At 41.5% G+C, this 21,251-nt stretch overlaps 1 protein-coding gene across 5 annotated transcripts in view; it reads right to left on the minus strand.

Annotated features, from left to right (window-relative positions):
* Positions 1 to 21,251, minus strand: part of si:dkey-172j4.3 (diacylglycerol kinase delta) — a 90,243-nt gene that overhangs the window by 36,106 nt on the left and 32,886 nt on the right. The window contains exon 1 of one of the 5 annotated variants that reach the window (XM_053492605.1): positions 2,418 to 2,650. The exons of the other annotated variants lie outside the window; for them this stretch is intronic. Coding sequence (XP_053348580.1) covers positions 2,418 to 2,585 — 168 coding nt within the window. The 5' untranslated portion in view covers positions 2,586 to 2,650. Of the gene's footprint in view, positions 1 to 2,417; positions 2,651 to 21,251 lie in introns of those variants that run through there. 5 annotated transcript variants of the gene reach the window in all.

Consider the following 21,251-nt stretch of genomic DNA (forward strand, 5'->3'; position numbering starts at 1 on the left):
GATATACAAATCAATAAAAAATATTGAAAGGTAGTAACAAAACAATGTGTGTTTTCGATATTTGTGTTTTAGAGATTATTTTCTAAAGAGAGATGTCTAAGATGATCCCAACACGTCTGGAAATCTCTGAAGTCAAGTCTGGAGTTACAGTACGAGCATACACAGAGTGGGACATCATTGCTGCTTTTGACATGAGTTCTCAGCTCCTTCAAAAACATTTCGAAGAAGGTCCGCAAGAACCCTAACGCAACATCCTCTGTGGCTATTAATACATTTAAAGTGCATGTGTCATATTTAAACCAGTTCTTCCAAACAAGGTGCTGGTTCCTTGAACCTTCACTGGGTCCAAAACAGTGTGTGTGTGTGTACTGTACATGTCCCTTAATACCCAGAATAATTGCCCATTCAAAATAAACACGCATCATGTAAACTTCTCCATCGCAACATCCGCCCTGATGCTAATGAGAGGGGTGTGTAAACTTTTCAGTAAGGTAAATATTAGCCATCTAAGCAATTGATCTGATAGTTTTTCCCTTTTTGGATGAAATATATTCTTTTTCTGCATGTAATGCCCTAACATTAGGTGATGGGATGAGCTTCCGGGAGGGAACTGTGAGAACAACTCTCTCTCCCACCTGTCTATCCTTTATCCTCTGGGTCTGTGCCAGAAGAAAGAGCACTTTATTCTTGTAAACAATCATTATATAAGAATAGCGGGAAGCATTTCATAAGAATGGTGGGAAGGCAGGATTTTTCGGAAAAAAAAGAGAAGCTACACTTAAAAACACTTAAAAAAAACTGTTTTATTCTGATTAAATTCCTTTCAGGATATAAAAGCACATCTTATTAGATGAGTGTCAAAGTACTTGAGACCTGGAGGTACCCAGACAATCAATTCTGTATTATTATTATTATTATTCTTGTATAGACTGCCCTAGTCCTAGTGTCAGTTATTAAACATAACAAGGAATGACAATGTACAGAACTGTCAGACCTGCTGTTATAGACAATTAACCAACACCTTCTAACCCAACAGTAGACTGTACATTAGAGTAAGGGTGCAGTAGGGGGCGTGGTGGCTCAGAGGTTAAACCAGGTCCCAGGGCAAGGACAAGACAAGACAAGATTGGACGGTCAATGTCGTTCCCTAGAGCAGAAGGTAGCCCATTATCTTCCAACTATTCATGCAAGGACTAGATTCTGACTTAGTTGTAAAAGTCATTATGGATAAAAACGTCAAATAACAGATTAATAAATGTATCTCTTGTTGTTTTATGGGCCAAAGACAAGACTGGCCTTTTTTTTTGCATTTGAAGGTTGTTTATTATTGTTTTATTAAAGCACATTCAACTTATTTTCCACAACCATTACATCGCTGAACTCTACAACACACCATTAAACCAGGCAAACTACTTTACATAAAGTATCTGCAATACATCTCACAACTGAATATTCATAGCATTACCTATTTTGTAGTTATAGCATACTGTGTATATACAGTAGCTCTAACTCTACTTATTTAACATGCACCTTATACTGTAATTCAAACAATGCCCTTAAGTCGAACAGACGTACATACACAATACCACTATAGTGGATGCTAAACTGCATGTTGTTGCTGAGTACCTGTACCATGCAATCATGCAATGACAATCAAGTTGTTCCTACTGATTCTACACTGGTACGTGATGCTATTGTATTTTTCTGTTGTCTCATCAAGGTTTTTAAAAGAAGACATGACATGTCAAGGGCAGATGTAGCTCTAAACATCACAAAATCAAAACATCAGCTCGCTCTGTAGATGGGAACCTGACCAGACATTGTTGGACCGATTACAGATGCACTGAGACTCTGAGCAGAATAAAGCAGTTAAGTAGCTGTTCTGAGCGAAGGTTAGTGAGGGTTACAGTACTCTTTATCACGTCTATCTCTGTTCATTTGTCACTGTCAGGTAGCTCTACTGAATCACTGACCTCAGCAGGAACAATCTTCATGAGTTTATGATCATTTCTACAAAGAAGAGGTTTAGGTTATGAGGTATCCTGTTCTAGACATGGCATTAACTCATGTTAACAATTAATAATTAAGTAGTTGGTTATTATGAGAATGGTTGCAGACATAATGCTAGTGTGATTATACACTGTCTGAAAAACGCAGATTTAATCACATGCATACTTTAACACACACACACACACACACACACACACACACACAAGTCAATTAACTCACCTGGAAACTATTTTGAATATTACACACATAAAAGCAGGAGAGATGAGAATGAATAGTGCATGATTTTGCTCTTCAGCTTAAGGGACCCACAGAAACACACACACACACACACAAGACTTTCTCAACTTTTTAGCTGTACACTGAAAGCACCCATAAAAGCGGACGCAGGTATTTCCACCAGCTCTAACCTGTGTGTTCTTGTCAGCATCTCTCTCTGCGGTGGAGCGAACGCTGCTGCCAGAGCACTGCTCCAAATAATCCTCCTCATTCAGGTAGCCCTGGTCTCCCTGAACCCCTCTAATGCATGCGAAAGGGAGCGGCAGGCAACACACACCACCCGGACACGGCCCGGCCATGGCCACGTTCTAACGTGCACCCATAGACTCACACCAGCAAGTTTACACACTCTGACTTCTCCCCTACTGAACACACACCCTCTGGAGAGGAAGCAACACCTCTTTCAGGTGAGTAAGTGCAGTTAAGGATCGTACTGTTACCTGGGCCCGCCCCCTCCGAGCCGCGTAACACACACGCAAACACAGGCGTGAATACAAAAAGACTATAAATAACTGCAGGTGAACTGGTTGGACAAGGCTTGACAGACGAACATATAAGGAGCACAAGGAACTGCTACCGGCCCTTGGCTCTTAAACAGCAGACCATAGACATTACAATGCAGTTACGCAAGGGTAAGAAAGAAAAAACCTAAGGTGTCACGTGTCATTTCATGGTCATGCTGTTGGAGCTGGAATTTGAACAGTTGGTATCTAAGGTGATATTTTACCAAGCAGGAAGCTGACAAGCAAGAAAAGCCACGTTTACTTTACAAGCCACGTTGCTCAATTCTGATTCGGTTAGATCAGATTTGCATGTCATGACGGTTCATCATTACAAATGACTTTTATCTTTTAGTTTCAATTTGACTTTCAGTGCAGACAATAGAGGCGATTTTATCAAAACTAAAAAAAGAGAAAGAAAGAAAGCCAAACACCTCGCTATCACTGTTTTATCAGTTGTCGCGAAAACTGCTTTGAAATCCCCTCGCTTTCGGTGATGACTGATGACGTCAGCAAGCGTGCGTCCTCTGTATGCGCGGAAGCAACAAGTCGCCTCCTGATCTGCTCCTTCTGATTCAAATCACAAGACCACGTATTGCATATGTAACTTCCACCTCCTAACACCCAGTATGACTGCAGATCAATCCCTGCTATCCGTTTTTGCCCAAATGAGGATGGGTTCTCTGTTGGATCTGGTTCCTTTCAAGGTTTTCTTCCTATTGCCATCTCAGGGAGTTTTTTTTTTTTGCTTCTGTTGCCATCGCCCTCGGCTTGCTTATCAGGGAAAGTCTTATCATTTTGATTTATACACGTTCACATTTAATACTCTCACTTCTCATTCATTCATCTTCTATACTGCTTTATCCTGAATTCAGGGTAGCAGGGGACTGGAGCCTATCCCAGGAGGCTTAGGGCATGAGGCAGGGTACACCCTGGACAGGGTGCCAATCCATCACAGGGCACACACACATACACACACTCACACACTCATTCACACACTATGGGCAATAAGGGGAAGGCCGATTAACCTAACCTGCACGTCTTTAGACTGTGGAAGGAAACCGGAGTACCCAGAGGTGGAGAGAACATGCAAACTCCATGCACAGATAATAATTAATTTTAATTTCTATTATCTTCTATACCACTTTTCTTATACAGGCCCAAGGCGGGGTGGGTACACCCTGGACAAGGTACCAATCTATCTGTGGGCAGAGAGACACACACCACACACTACGGGCAATCTGGAACACCAATTACCCTAAGCAGGTCTTTGGACTGAGAGACAAAACCTTAAGCACGGGGAGAACATGCAAACTTCATGCACACAGACCGCGAGGCGGGGATCAAACCCTCAACATTGGCGAGGAACAGATAAACATAACTAAGAAAAGAAGCTTAGACCATCATGTCTCGGTCTGAAAACTAATTCCCAATGACTCAAAGCTGTCTATACAGTAGGACATTTTAATTAGTGTTCCACTTAAATAATGAGTTTACTGCATAAGTATGTATAATGAATTGCTTGTGCATTAAAAATTCTTTATTAAATATAGCGTCCTCTAAGCTCCGTCTTACTTGATACGTCAATATTTATTACATTTATTATCTGGTGATTTTTCGCAATGTTCCAACTGCGGATCTGCATGTAATCTAAGAAGTCTGATGAGTTCCGGGTATCACTGGTATGTTAGACTCACAAAAAAGCCCTGAGACTATTGACTTGACTTATTTCCTACTAAAGATATCTGATTCATTAAAAGCTTCAAACGTGAAACCTTATACCACTATGTTACACTAGATTCAATTTAACCTACTGAGCACATAAAGCCCAGTGTCTAAAAACCTGCTCAGTCGATTGTATTCAAGCCTTGTTACACCTTTATTCCCACTTCTGCTGTATAACGACTGTGATTTACACACCGCCTGACATGTATCCATTAAAGATGTGTCCGTGTCATTCAGAAAGGTCCTGTGAAGGACTGCCATGCTTTTGACAGACGTGTGTAGTCTACGATGTAGGGTGTGTGTTTAGCCTTGGATAACAGATTTGACTGATATGTTTAAGCAACAAGGGGAACAAAAAAAAGGCAAGAAAAAAGGGCTGAGCAAACACAAGGACACACACACACACACACACACACACAAAACCACAAGGCTTAGTTTGATGTGCTGTTGCGGCTGTCTGCTTTGTCTTGTCCGCTCTTGTCAGGATATGACTGAGACTAATGACAGGACTGAAGCAGCACAACACACCAAGAGAATAACTGAGAGCATTGCACTGAGCCGGAAATATACAGTAGTTAAAAATTTCTTATTATTCCTGTTATCTGTCCAGGCGATGAGTAAAATTCTGGGGAAAAAGTAGATAGCAGGAAAATAAATACTAGATAAACACACTGTCGCGCTTGAATATTCCATCTGATGATGCTCGTGGTTCCTCCTACATGAAGGCATTTGATCAAAATAGTCATGTATAAAACTACAAAGTAAAACGAGCAGAATATGCACCTATACGACTCTGCAAGCATGGCTCGGTGAAGCGTTAACATCTCTCTGAGCCACTAGGGGGCAGCAGGAGCAGTTGGCATTACGAATCTGAGAATGCTGCAGTCATTTGTAACTGCCTCTTCTCGATCAGCTCCACTGCACATCCATACACACAGAGGACACATGCAAAGACGAGGTCAGACCTCTGCACACGCAGGAGGACAAGACTATAGCGTGGTGGAACACATGTACACAAATACATATGCGCGCACGCTCGCTCAGACGCAGCTGACGCGACGCGGCGGGCCGTGACAGCTTGATGGCTTGCAGGGTTGTCATAGCAACAGGCCAAGTTCCCCTTGACTGGGCACTGTCAAAGATGAAGCTGCCAGCACTCACATTAACACACATACACAACACAATCCACCGCGGTCTGTTTCGAACACTCGGCGCGCACACGCAGGCCGGTACTGAAGAGGCGGCATGTCACTTCCTGAGTGGGCATAAAATATCTGTGCTCGCAGTTCTGGCAGCATCCAGAACCATATGGGGCTTCGCAGGTTAATCCCGTTCTACAGAATCCTGCGCCTGAAGACACACACAGCCTCTATACATCAACCGTCTCATAACGCAGTCAGACTCTTGAGCCGGCTTAATACTAACACCAGGATTCTTATTCGAGCCTGAATGTGTCAGATAATCGTCCCTGCTCCATCTGTCCAGAACTAAATTTAGATCAAACCCGCCTTTCACTGGAGGCTTTAAAATAAACAAATGAGCGAAATATGAAATGGATATTTTTTTGCATATAAAAACAAAGCTCGATGTCATCAGCAATTGCTGTTCATACAGTATAATCCATCCATCTAGGAATCTCTGTAATCCAACTAGGATTGGCCGTGGAGGCCAGTGGTAACCGTGGTAGGACCTCCAGTCAACATTCACGCACTACAGGCAATTTTACCCCCTAATAAGCATGTCTTTGCACTGCCGGAGGAAACCGGAGTACCCGGAGGAAACCCAGCAAGCAGGAGGAGAACATTAAACTCCAGAACCCGGACCCTGGAGGTGCAAGGTGACAGAGCTAAGCACTACACCGCCATGCCAAATATATCCCAACTGTGTAGAACCACAGGATTGGATTACCTTCTTTTCAACAATATTCCATGACTCACATCACTCACATATAGGAGTGTATTCACAGGGGCATTTAGAATGACACACAACCTAACTGACTGACGCTAGACACATTGTCACAGTCTAGAAGAATGTTGCTATAAAGTCTAGAAATGTCTAGTTTTTTTTTTTGCTGTGGAAGCCTTGATAATTTTCTTCATCTTGTTCTCACGAGGTGCGAGGTGTTAGTGAGATGATGTGTCTCGAGTCACTCAGTTCATATTACTTACCCTCATATTATATCACTGATGGAGTAAATAAAACAGCTACTGTACTCTCTTGACCAGAAAGCCATCGAATCTAAGCCTTACAACATGTATAAGGAAGTAAAATCAGACGAATCATGTCTGTGGTACTGGATATCATTTGTGTAATGTCTGACCCTAAAGGAATAATTGATGGAAACTGAGTCTCCCTTCAGCCGGCGGTATTCTTCAATGTAAAGAAATGTTTCACTTAAAAAGAATAAAGGCATCCTTTAACCGTGCTACTGTAGGTGTGGTGGTTTCAGGTTGCATGTTGATGCGTTGCCAGGTTTGCAGACACAACATCTTTTTTTTGACCATGCCTGATATAAATATCACATGATCGCTTCAAAAGGCCGTAGCCTTCACTATCATTTCTCAGTTCTTCACTTTAAGCAACATAAGCGACACCCCGCCCTGACACGTTCCTGCTACTCGTTGGATTATTCGCTTAACAAGCAGCTCAAACTGAGCCAGATACACAAATAATAATAATAATAATAATAATCACCAATGACAAAATACAGTATATATATTTTTACACAGAAAGCTTTTTTTTTTTTTTTTTTTTAATTAACCATGTTTTGCAAAAACATTCTGCGTCATTTTGCTGTGAATGTACTAGAAAAAGCACATACCAGATTATTTTTACACCCAGATAACCACATATATGGTGGGCCTTTTTAAGTATGTCACCATTTTTAGGCTAGAATGTCTAAACGCTAGTGTAATGGCAGATAACGCGACCGATGAGCAAATATGGACGCCTACATGTACTTAGTGGTTGTAGGATGGTGGTTCAGGGGTATTACGTCCGACCCGTTTTAAAAGGAAATGCATTTGTGTTTCTGGGCTGTCTTAAAGATATATATATATATATATATACATACGATAAGGCTGAGATGAGGCTGTGTAGCTGTCGTACACTTGTGACTGTTTCCAACACTGAAATCAAGGCTGTAAATGTGATTTATCCACAAAAGCAAGCCACTGTATATTATTACGGCACTACTCATATCCGGGGTTTGTTTTTCTATTAAAAGTAGACTACCAAATAACTAGGCATGTGTACACACACATATACACACAGAGATGTGGGTCAGAGAGATAATGCTCACAGAGCAGACTCATAGAGTTTCTGGTCTGGTTGTGCACTGCTGCTGATTGCTTCGAGCGTGCCTTATAAATCTGCTACTGATTTGTGCTAATCCCTAACAAAGAGAAAGAGAGCGAGAGAGCGAGAGAGAGAGAGAGAGAGAGAGAGAAAGACCCCAAGGCTTATTTTCTGATGCACGGTGCTCCTTTGAAGCATGAAGATGGACACAGAGAGAAGGAGACGAGAGCAATGAAGGAAGGAGGATGACATTCCACCTGCTGATCTTGTTGCCCTTTGAAAGCTTTGCACATGATTGAAGTGCAAATCGAGCATCCACACACACACACACACACACACACACATTTTAAATCTTCATTATATTAATATCAAACGTACGGACTTGAAGAGACCTTCACCAAGAATAAGAAGGTCATCGGAGAGATTAAAAAAAATAAATCGATATACATTATGCATTGACAGACAGACAGACAGACAGACGGACGCACTATAAAATGCACATGACATACTGCATAATAAAAATCAATAGGAATGAGAAGCTTGACTGCTTTACAAATTAATTAATTAATCCATTCATTCATTCATTCACAAGACATTTACATTGTGAATATAATTTTACTGAGCGGATGAAGAGCATTTTCTCCAAGCAACAGCACATGTACATGTATAGCACATAATACGTGTCTCCAGTCTGATTTATTTATCATCAGTACAATGAGCCGTACTGTTTCAGTGTAAAACAACAGCAGCGTGACAGAACACGGGCATCTGATGGTGACAGCGAGCTGAATTATAAATCTCATGACCGGAACAGCAGGAGCAACATACACTGGGAGTAATATTCAGACCGGGAAGAGACCCCGCGCTCACACCAGCACGCCACCGGGGTCGTCTCCGATTTGCTTCTTGGGTGTGTAGCGACACCTACAGTTCTGATTTATAGAAGATAGAAGATAATGAGAAGTGAGAACGGTAAACTGCACCACTGTGCCATCTGTATAATGTATATATTGTGTCAATAGATACTATTATGCTGGGAAAAGCTCTAAGAAATAGATAGCACACAATGTTGAATAATGTTCATGTTTCACAAGAATCTAATGTAATGAGCAGATTTACTGTACAGTCGGACAGGTTTACTTCTATGTGTTGGTGGTGATACACATGGATTCAGTTGCCTTACAGCAGAGTTTAGTTACTTCAGAGGTCAAAGAAACCACAACCAGAGGCTAAAAACTACTGTTTATCTATACCACTTTTCGTTATCCCAATACCACTCCCGATCAGACCGAGGTGCATTTAGATGCTTGCTTATAAGAAGTATCTGGAGTTGTTCCAGGGTATATTGTGATCATAACTTTTCGAAATTCCCCACGTCTGAAGCATATCATCAAATACACCCAGTATAGTTTTGCTATATTAATGCTCTCATCAGAGACATTAGACCGGCATTGCTACTCCTAATATCAGTGATGAAACGACATGCAACAGGCTGTTTATGTGTGTTTTCAGGTTCAGGTTCAGGTTTTTGTGATGAGCATTACATGTATAATATGTATGTTATCCGTGTATAGATACTGTACACATTTCCGTCATTTTCTTTTTGGTTGTATACAGATGTTTTGCGACGATTTTACCATTGGTAAAGGAACTACATGAATAAAATGGATGTGAATTGAAAATGTTGACACTGTACACTATGTTCGTAAGCATTTACAGTATTATGTGCTTGCAGTTAAAGCCACATACAGTACTGTGCAAAAGTCTTGAGCCACTCCTCATTTCTTCATCTTAAATTAAATTATGTTGATTCAATTTAAAAGAATGTAGAAACTGCTTATTTATGTAATAACCTCAGCAGCAACCTCATTTCCCCTCTCGTCTGTTCCAACCACTCAGCATTCAGCATCACCAGGATACTAATCACCGGCCTGATCATCTGTCATCATCTGCACCTGTTTCTCACTGGTTCATGCCTTATGTTAGATGCTTTTATGCTTGAATGATTCATAGGTCACTGTGTGGCTTAACAACAACAAAAACACTGACTCACTCGCACACTCATCGTCCATATCGCTTAATCCTGTATGCAGGGTCGCTGGGAGCCTGAGGCCGATCCCAGGAGGATCAAGGCGGGGTACACCCGATACACACATACACAAACTCACACACTCATTCACACACTATGGGCAACATGGAAATGAAATTAGCCTAATCTGCATGTCTTTCAACTGTGGGAGGAAACCGGAGTACCCGAGGGGAACCCACCAAACATGAGGAGAACATGCAAACTTCATGCCCACAGAGGCGGGACGGGAATCGAACCTGGACCCTGGAGGTGCTAACCACTAAGCCACTGTGCTGCCCCAAACAAAACACATTTCTCTGAAGCTGCTCAGGTACAGGGACTGGACTGAAAATGAGAGCCAAAAAACTAAACCAAAAAAAACGTCCTCCAGAAAGCTTGGAGATTTATACCTCAAGATATAAGAAAAGAAAACTGCCTACCTTCCCTCTGTGAGTTCTTTATGGCCACTGCTTATAAAAAAACAACAGAATTGCAATAAGAATTGCACAAAACATATTTAACGATTTAATATTATATTTATTTATTTGTTTGTTTGTATTTCTGTTTGTTACACATCTATAAGGAATGACATGCATTCACCATTGTTTGAAAGGAAAGGATAAAAAATTAGAAAAAAAATAATCTAAATTTAGAAAATCTAAATTGTGTTAGCACAGTTTCTGTCATGTAGGGATGAGTTTTTCATTTGGCGTGCATACACATATAAATGCATTTCCATGCTCAATGAGATTACCTTTTCCAAGCTGGAGTTTATAACTATTTATTTGAAATAAGTATACAGTATTTTATAATCAGTTTTATCAGTACTGCCGAGGAACACAATCGCTGTCAAGCAAGAAATACACAGATCACCCAGATACGTGCTGCTAGGGTTATCCAGACCAGAGAGAAATGCACTGCAAGCTTAACCCTGCTATTCCTTACTGACATTAAACTAAGAGGGGAGAAAACACAAGCTCTCCAGATTGTTTTTTTTTGTGATCATTTCATCCTCTCTTCAAAATTGTAAAACAATTTCGACATTAGGGATAGGACGGGCTGTCCATAGGGGCTGTGTAGTGTGGCGTTCGTCTCTGCCATGGCGTAGTAGCAGTGAGGTCGTATCCAAACAGTTTTACGAGTTTGAGTGCGTGTGGATTAGCACACAGTGCCTTGCTATTTATCTGTAAGAGCAGGAAAGTACACTTGTTACAAATGCTACAGTTAAACCAAACATGTTGACACCTCTGAATTTGCATGAACACCACACACACACACACTCCAAACACCTGTCTCTTGTACAGAAGGCCAGCCAGAACAATAGGCCAGGCAGTGTCACTGACCGACACACACACACACACACACACACACACACACACACACACACACACACACACACACCTGTGCACTGACACAGAGTCGCTGTCTGTGTACATGACCAGTGGCAGCGTCCTTCACACTATAGTGAACTGAAACAGCTTCAACAGGAACACTTACTGATTTTAGAACACTGGCTCCCAAATATGTAGCTTCTAGATGTGAAGTGATGTTCCCCACATAGTGTATTAAACATGTCATTTGATGGCTCGCTAGGAAGAGCAAGCTTTGTGCAAAATGTCTTTTAATAAGTTCAGCCTTTATTCGTCACACATGTGCAGAGTGAAATTCTTTATTCTTCACATATTCCAGCTTCTCTTGTTAGTCAGAGCGCAGGGTCAGCCATAAAGCAGACAGGGTTAGGGGTCTTTCTCAACATGGCGGAGCTGGGGCTCGAACCTCCGGTCTTATTATCCGTAACTCAGAGCCTTAATACACTGAGCCACCACTTCCCCAACCACCAATTCCCCAACGTGTCATTTTGAGAAAAAGTACTACTTATAACTACTTATATATTCATTACAGCGACATGTTGTCATACTGGTTAGCACTGTGGCATTGGACCTCCAGGGCGGGTCTGTGTATGTGGAGTTTGCATGTTCCTCCCGCGCTCGGCGGGTTCCCTCCGGGTACTCTGGTTTCCTCCCACAGTCTAACGACATGCAGATTAGGTTAAGTGGCGTTCCCCACACTGTGTGTGTGTGTGTGTTAACCTTAACATTATTATTAACACAAAACCAGCAGAATGAAACAACATTGAACACCAACTTTACACTAGCAAACTGGTCACAGGATCAAGGCTCACCCATGTCCTCATGGACCAAAGCTCACCCATGTCCTCATGGACCAAAGCTCACCCATGTCCTCATGGACCAAAGCTCACCCATGTCCTCATGGACCAAAGCTCACCCATGTCCTCATGGACCAAAGCTCACCCATGTCCTCAGACCAAAGGCCAGCTTCTCCAGTCTGACTACACTGAAAAGCACAAAATCATTGAAACCCCTCAATTCTGAGCATGATAGAACGGCACCAGAACTCCCAGTGCACCACAGGCTGGCCAAGCTGGCCTTGAAACTGCCCAGATCCCAATCTGATCGAGCACCCATGGAGATGCACCGGATAAACAAGTCTGAACCATGGAGGCTGCGCCCTGCAACCCACAGCACCCTAAAAATCCGCTGTCAACATCCTGTGCCAGCCACTACACTGGTCTTGTGGAGTCATGCGGAGTTTTGTGGAGTCATGACCCGAGGCAGCAGAGTTGCCAGAGGTGGTTTTAATGTTGTGGCTGCTAGATGTGGGTTTATAGAGCTCTTTATGTTTGTTTTAAGGAAATAAAATTCAAACTCAAGATCTAAACTGATTGTTTTTAAGGCAATAAAAAAATCCATTAGCACATGCTGGATGTTTTCTTGCCTTCTCTCTCTCTCTCTCTCTCTCTCTCTCTCTGTCTCTCTCTCTCTGTCTCTCTCTGCAGTCTTAATAGACAAGTCACATTACGCGAAACAGCTGCTTAGACTGACAGTGTGTCTATACACACACCTACACATACATACTGTTCCCAATGAACATGCATATCAGAAGAGTGATGCTTCAGTACATTCACACACACACACACGCACGCACGCACACACTCGCTCCACGCTCTGCTTGTTAGATAGTGGACTTGCTTCACTTATCCACTAACAGCACCTCTACACACACTGCTGTGCTGACAATGTGCACCTCACCAATAACACCTCGGTGTTACTACTTTCCCACCGACTGACACAGGAGACGGGGTGTTAAATGGTGCTTAGCGAGGCTCCCAATAAACGGTGTGTGTATATGCAGGCGTGTAAACACATGGATGTTATACATCATTACGGAGATGAAGCTTTCTAAGGTGAAAAGTCGTAGCTGAGTCCACGAGGCTGAAATAATTGAGCGGTGAGCTATAGGAGACTGCGCTCAATCACAAACTGTGCTCATATGACCAGGCAGCACCTCAACCTCTACACACACACACACAAACACACACATACACACTACTGTATGTGTAACCCATGTGATCAATCATCAGCTCCCGAGACAACCCACGCCACCCACTCGCCCTTCCACTGCCTCATTACAGAAACTCGGGCCAAGGCAGGCCATTGATCACACGGCTACTTAGAAACACAAACACTTATATTCACATAAAGTACACACACACACACACACACACACACACACACACACACACAAGCATTTTTCTGGCTCTGTCTCACACATCACACCATCATTTCTCACTTGCTCTCACACACATCTGTCCGTCTCCTTCATGTACAGTACTGCATGAGCACAAATGTACACACACCCATACTGTGGTTGCTTTTTTCCACTCCTCTACTGTATCTCCTTTTCTCATGCGTTTAAATATGGCTTTTTCTTAAATCACTTCTCTTTTTCATTTTTAGTCCGCTCTGTCGGTAAATTTCACAAAGAAAGAAGGAAAGACTTAAAACTGTCACAGTGTTTTACAAAGTCCTGCATTCGAACCAGAGATTTTGTGTACAATTACGATTACGTTTTCGGCTTCCAACTATTATAAAAACAAGATCATTTATTTCACAAGATTTAACAATTATTAAAATCCGGCTCATCCGTTTGCTTTACAGCGGCGTGCTTTAAACACTCTTTTTATTTATTAATTTTTTCATTGTTAGATCTACATTTTACTTTTTTTTTGTTATGTTCAATAAATGCATGACGTCTCCAAAATCCACGAACGATCATGTTCAAAAACCATGATCTCAATATTGACCACCATAACCAAAAATTATGATTTTTGCCATAATCAAGCAGCCTTTTATAGATTTAAGTTACGTTTAAATATGAATCATTTAGCGCTAGTACCTTCAGGTGATGGATAAAGAGTTTTTAGTGATAGTTAAAAAGCTTGATCAAGCTGATCAGCTTTAATGAAATCATTTGTAAACTCAACTGTTCATGACATCACTTTTCATTCCAGCTGTATAAGTTCACTGTAATCACCCGTGTTTTATCTCATGGTGCCGTTCCACAATACTGCTTTAATTAGCACCATGGTTTCGGAATATGTGAGAAAAACTGGTTTTAAACTTCCTGCAGGAAGAATAAACATACAGTGATCTGCCCATACATCCTTTTATAAGTTACATACTGGACCTTTGTTTGGAGTAAGCCATGGCGTGTCACACGTTTCTTTGCGTTTTGTAGGGGCATTACAGTTGTTTCTGTGTGTTCCGCATACTCTGTGCATTTACAGTACGATAAACCATTGCGTTGACTGACACATTGAGCCACGCCCACCTCAGGGGCAAAAGCGCTGTATTTGTCCGAAAAAAAAAATCGGTGTCTGCTGTGAGGTAATCTGACACAAAACTGCTCGTAACTTTCCTTCTACTCAACAATTTGATTTAATTCATGGTGCAGATTTAACATCAGATAATAAATAACGAAGGACTGGCAAAGTTTCGTTAAATTCTGTAGAGGCAGTTTTGCGTAATGATGTGACAAAATCTGGCTGGACAGACATACAGACATACAGACAGAAAGAAAAATATATGGTTTGGAGAACGAGTTCTGTCCAATGTACAGACAAAACCTTTCCTTTATTTTTATAGATGCAGCTACAAAGGTGATGGAGATTTACAGTAACTGCAGCACTGCACACGGCTCGTTTATCATAGTTTATAATAAAGTCAAGACTGTTATTTTGGGCATTGTTATTCAACTTAGCATTAAAGAAAAAAGTGGTATGACTTATCAAACAGCTTCGTAATCACTACACATGCTCACTACATAGTGCAGTTGATGATACCGTAGAACCTACAGTACAAATTAAACCTACGAATTAAAAGGATGCAAGAAAGGGAATGTTGAAATGGTATTAATTCGACTCAATTCAATTCAAATGTTTTTAATCAGACCCATCAAACAGCATAATTATTTAAAAAAAAGAAAAAAAAAAAAGATATCTTCCACTTTAATGCTGCTATATCAGGAAACCAAATGTCAATTTTAAATCTTTGTACATTTACAGAAATGTAAAAATTATACTGCTCAGGAACATAAAAAAATATTACTTTGACTTGAACACCCCTCCTATGTACATAATTTATTCAAGTTGACCCAGAACTTAGCGTTCACTCATTTTTTTTTCAGCAGTATGTTTAAATGGTAAAATGTGTTCTGACATCCCTATGATAAGCAAACAGACACAAGTGTGTAAATGTGTGTGTGTGTGTGTGTCTTTGAGAAAGAGAGAGAGAGGGAGACAGTTACATCACTTCCCTGCTTTCAACTCTGTGAAGCGAGACCCATTGTGGCTTCATTTTCCTGAGTGTAACCTGTAGACGCGGAGGCTCATATAACCTGCTCCAATTCAATTACTCAAGCTCTCTCTATTCAATCTTTTCTGGCTTCAATACAACTAGGGCTTGGCTTATATACCCTGTAAGTGTGCGTGTATGTGTATGTGTGCGCACGTGTGTGTCTCAGATGGCATCAGGATTCGGCTAACGAGAAACGATGATGGTGATGATGATAAAGGTGCATCTGATTTCTGATTATTGTGCCGTTAGAGCATCGTCGCTCCTGAAAGTTGATCACATTCCTCCCTCGTCTCTCCCTGGCTCTGGGTAACGGCACTTTTTACAGTGATGGATTCCTTCATTGCCCTCGAAACGAACAGCCCATTAATAATCAAGACTGGCCCTCTGGTCAGCTAACTCTTTCTAATTCCAATTTGCAACTCAATGGCAATAGTTGTGGGTGGTTAAGGTAACCAGAACGTTGTGAAGTCTCAGGACTGATGAAGAGCCGCTACTGGATTCTTTAGCATGAAGCTCAGCAGCTCATTTAGAGTCCATTAGGATTTTTGAGTTAATGCTTTATATCAGTTGAATCACTACTGTTGCCACAGACCAAACAAATGATACAGAATATAACTCTAAAACCCTAAACCGTCAGATCATATTCTGACTAGTCATTGTCTGCTCATAAAAGTGTCTTTTATAAAAGATAGGTGAACCTAAAGGGCAAATCTGTTATGTGAGTTAACACATAAATAACCAATGGAGCTTGTAGCAAGTGTAAATGGTGAACTTCTGGTGCATGTACAGTATATTGTATAATTATAGCGATTTTAGTTTTTTTTTCCTCTATATTGTTTAAATAAATGTACTGTATACAAATAACGTGTACTGTATGTATACCAATCAACCACAACACTAATACCACTGAATCGAATAGCATTGATTATCAATTACTGTCTATACCAGTAAACTAGTAACAGGATCATGGTCACCCAAAGCTCATTTACACCTGTGGGGAGCAAACGCCCACCCAGCCGAATCCCACAAAAAAGGCAAAGTTGGCCATGATAGAAAGATATCAGAACACTCAGTGCATCACAGCCTGCCATGTATAGGGCTTAGAAAGCAAAGATTACAAGGTTGTTGAACCCCATAGGTCTCTGACCAGTCTGACCCAGCACCCCTAGAACGCACCGGGCAGGCAAGTGTGATCCAAGGAGGACCCACATCACAATCCACAGCAACCGATGGATCCACCACCAATGTACCAGTGCCAGACACCACATCACACCCCCAGAGTCTTTCCCCTAGGGGACAGGGCAGCTCTGGAGGCAGAAGCAGAACCTACGCTATATAAGACATACTGTTTTGTGTTTTAATGTTATGGTTCTTAAACACAGGGGGATCTTCACTGGCAAGAACAACATAAAAATATCAGGCAGCCGGTCTTTTGCGAAGATGCTACAGTAGTTCCGCTTCACTGATCATGTGATGAAAAGAAGTGACGCAATTGTCTCAGCCTAGTTTGCCAAAAACTTTTAATAGAAGGTGATGTAGCAGTTTTAGACAACCTTGTGTGCCAGAGAACAATCATTCGTGAATATACACACTGGATGGGTTTATTTTTGTGTTGAATAATGTGTGCACTAAAAAGTTGACAATAAAAGGTCCTTTTAAAATAGGAAGACTGTATAAACATCAGCAGGGTGATTTGTTCTCGTTTAGCATAGAAAAGATCGGCATCAATCATTGACACATTTCAGTGCAACTTCAGCCACAGCTCCTGGCCAAACCAGAGAGCCTGGAGCTGTGAGTCATTCCCACACTTTTAGACAAATGCTATTTATTTAACTAAGGGTGTTGACCATCTTTTTTCTATTTTCATTGGGTCTTTATGATCACTGTAGTCTCACCACATATACAGTATACTGAATGGGACACCAGTCCGTCCCAGGGCCAAATACAGAAACTGTACATTGTAGATATGCCACAGCCATTCCCTAACCTTATTGAAAACATTATGCACATGAATAGAATCTCTGTAATAATATACAACATTACACAGCAGTGCACTCAGATCCTAATGGTTTATATTTACCTCATTCGAATATTACAGCACTGTTTCTAAATGGATACACGGGCACATTTTTTGTTCTGGTTGGTGTGTAGAGGAAGACATTTTCAAATGTAAAACATGCCACAACTCATTAGCCACTTGTCTGCAGGCGTCACCAAGTCGTTTGCGTTGAGGTGATACAATTTAAGGTCATTTCAAGCATAGCTTCCTCTGTGCGATTTGAATATTGCTTCGCTGCAAATTAATAAGCCGGAGAAAAAGTATTTGAGGGTTACATGGTCTTGTCTCATTAAATGTGCGTCCACATAAATGTGTGTGCATGTGTCCTCGTGGAGGATCTCTCCTAAAGCGAGGGAATGCTGTTTCAGCTCTCAGTTCAGTCAGGAGGTGCTTTAGCGGAGGTGTGAGAGGCTCTTACTCCCATCCATATAAATCAATGTCACAAACACACCTCTCTAAAACACTTTACGCACAACCCTATACACTCAAACGCACACTTAAACAGGACCTCCTCCCACTCTCGTGCACTTTCCCAGTGCCTCACCGTCCATCTTGTGCACCACATGCACCAGCGTAGGTCTGTCCAGCGCGACGCCGAGCTGCTCGGCCTGATAATATCCTTACAGCATCCAAACGGCATGGGTGTGTTTGCTAGCTATCTAGATTATGTTAGGTTAGTTAGGGTGGCATACAGATTATGTACTACACTAGCAGCCTCTTGGTGGAATATTGGTTTAGTGAATACATTACTTTTTATGTTTTAATTCAATAGAGCTGTGGGGCAGTGCTAGCTCAGTTAGTATGTTGGACTACTGATTGGAAGGTCCCGGGTTTAAACCCCAGAATCACCATGTTGCCACTGTGGGTCTCTTGACTGCCCAGGTGTATAATGGCATAAAAATCTAAGTCGCTCTGGATCTGCCAATTGCCACAAATGTAAATTTTAAGACAATGTTGTATCAAAGTACTTACCAGTAAGCTATATACCTTCATTTTGTTATTACTTAGTTTAACTACAAAGCTATTTAGATCTATTGAACTAATTGATAACCCCACATCCAGAAGTGAAAGTCGTTTTACATTTTCGCAGTATGTAGGCTAGCACTTCCCGTCTCTGCGTTCTGATTGGCTAGGAAGGTGCACTTCCGCTAATGAGCAGTTTGTTTAAAGCTACAGACACTGAAACAGCATGTTTGGAAAAGGGGTGAAACAGAAATCCGAGCATGCGGATGTAAAATGTACAACCTGAGTTTTATTTTAGCTGGAAGATGAACAGACATATTTCGGAGACCAAATAATCTTTTTTTTTAAAAGAAAAACAGTTTCCACTGTTTGTTTAAATGATGTAGGGAGCCATGTGGCTGATAAGGTAATGAGCAGTATTTAAGGACATCATGTTCCCGAAGACAAAATGGTAACCAAAATATGTTTTATCAGTGAAGACTTCAGAGCACGCTGGTATCGTGTATCTACTCTGGCTCGTATTCTTACTGCTGCTTTCTCTTATTTTGACCAAAAAAAAAAAAAAAAAAAAAAAAAGCTTTAAAAATGCCCAACTGGCATCAATGGCAGCATGTTGTCAGTGCAGCGGAGATACAGAACATCGTGACAGTAAGTCAAATTTGCACATGAGCAAGACAGACCTAAATCTCTTAAAGTCCTGTTGAGATTTGTTTTTATGTGCTCGGGTTTTCTTTTTATTAAACTGCCATGTCTGATTTTCTCTGTTTATTTTTCTCTGGGTTTCAGGCTTCTGTACTCTGTCCTGTTCCCTCTCTCTGTGTGTGTCAGTCCGCACAGCCCTGTTTAGCCCACTGACACGCATTTTAAGCAGCACGGAGAAGAAGCAAAGAGAGAAAGGAGGAAATTGAATCAAATGAAATGAGGATTACATTTCAATAGCTATCTAGAGGCTCGGAAGAACATCTCAGCTTTCCTGGCTCAGCACTCAACAGGCTGATTGAGGAGCCTGGGCAAGCACGTGACCTATCAAAGAACAATACATACCATGTGCTGTTTGCTTTGGGGTTAGAGATTGTGTGTGTGTTATATGTTAATTCATAGCCCAATAAACTATTCCTCTACTCGTCTCCTCTCATTTCGCCTCAAATGTCTCTTTCTGGCACCATCAACGCCTCAGAAACACATACACACATCTCATCAATCCCTGTGATATTCAAATCATGGCTGGGGCATTTGAATATCTGTGGTCAGTTGTGTGTGACTTTTCTAAATATAACTCTTCTCGGCATGCATAGTGTAGTAATGATGAACGATAAGCTGCTCTTGCTTGTTGTTTGTACCTCAACATGCAAACCAGATCAATTTGCCAGTCAAATTTCAATTACAGAGACAGTTGCAAGATGTGACAAATGAGCAGAGAGCACACACGCCTCATGCTTTGTCTTTGGATTTCTCGAGAGGGGAAATATTGTACAAATAGGCGTATTAACAAAAAATAAATGATAAAACAATGGTGTTTTTACAGTATTTCTATTTCTCCATGCCACACTGATGTGAAGAGTTGGAGTTTAGAAAATGGTGGCTGTTAGAAAACGATGAGTGTGTGGGAATATTCTTAACGTAACGCTTACACAACAAAAGCACGTGTCTGGTTTCTAATAATAACACACTCAGTGATGAAATCGAGGGAAAAAGAAAAACCCAGCGACTGAAATGTGTCCCCAAGGCACATGCTTACCATGAAATTATGGTGTTGCAAAAATCAAAACTGAAATAAGAATATCCTTTTTTTTTTTTTTTTAAATGCTGGAAACTACCGATCATCAAAAAGGGCATAGATAACTGTTGAGGTGTGTATATATTTTTGGGTCCATCCATGTGTGTGTGAGTGAGTAGTAATGTATATATACTGTATGAGGTATGAGAGTAAGGTGTGAGAATAAGGTAGGAGATTGAGGTAGGAGATTGGGGCTGGAGAGTGAGGTAGGAGATTGAGGTAGGAGAGTAAGGTAGGAGAGTGAGGTAGGAGATTGAGGTAGGAGAGTGAGGTAGGAGATTGAGGTAGGAGATTGGGGCTGGAGAGTGAGGTAGGAGATTGAGGTAGGAGAGTAAGGTAGGAGAGTGAGGTAGGAGATTGAGGTAGGAGAGTGAGGTAGGAGATTGAGGTAGGAGATTGGGGTTTAAGAGTGAGGTAGGAGAGTGAGGTAGGAGATTAAGGTAGGAGAGTGAGGTAGGAGATTGAGGTAGGAGATTGAGGTAGGAGAGTGAGGTAGGAGATTGAGGTAGGAGATTGAGGTAGGAGAGTGAGGTAGGAGAGTGAGGTAGGAGATTGGGGTAGGAGAGTGAGGTAGGAGAGTGAGGTAGGAGATTGGGGTAGGAGATTGGGGCTGGAGAGTGAGGTAGGAGATTGGGGTTTAAGAGTGAGGTAGGAGAGTGAGGTAGGAGATTAAGGTAGGAGATTGAGGTAGGAGATTGGGGCTGGAGAGTGAGCTGGGAGATTAGGGTTGGAGAGCGCAGGTGGGCTCTTATACACGAGGACAGATTTTCACATGAACTCTGCTGAAAGAGGAAAAAATCCATTTTCACTATGAGAAAGTTTCCAGAAAGCGTGTTAAAATAAGCGCAGCCCGAAACCA

The sequence above is a fragment of the Clarias gariepinus genome, chromosome 1 (genome assembly GCF_024256425.1).
Source record: "Clarias gariepinus isolate MV-2021 ecotype Netherlands chromosome 1, CGAR_prim_01v2, whole genome shotgun sequence".
NCBI classification, from domain to species: Eukaryota; Metazoa; Chordata; class Actinopteri; order Siluriformes; family Clariidae; genus Clarias; species Clarias gariepinus.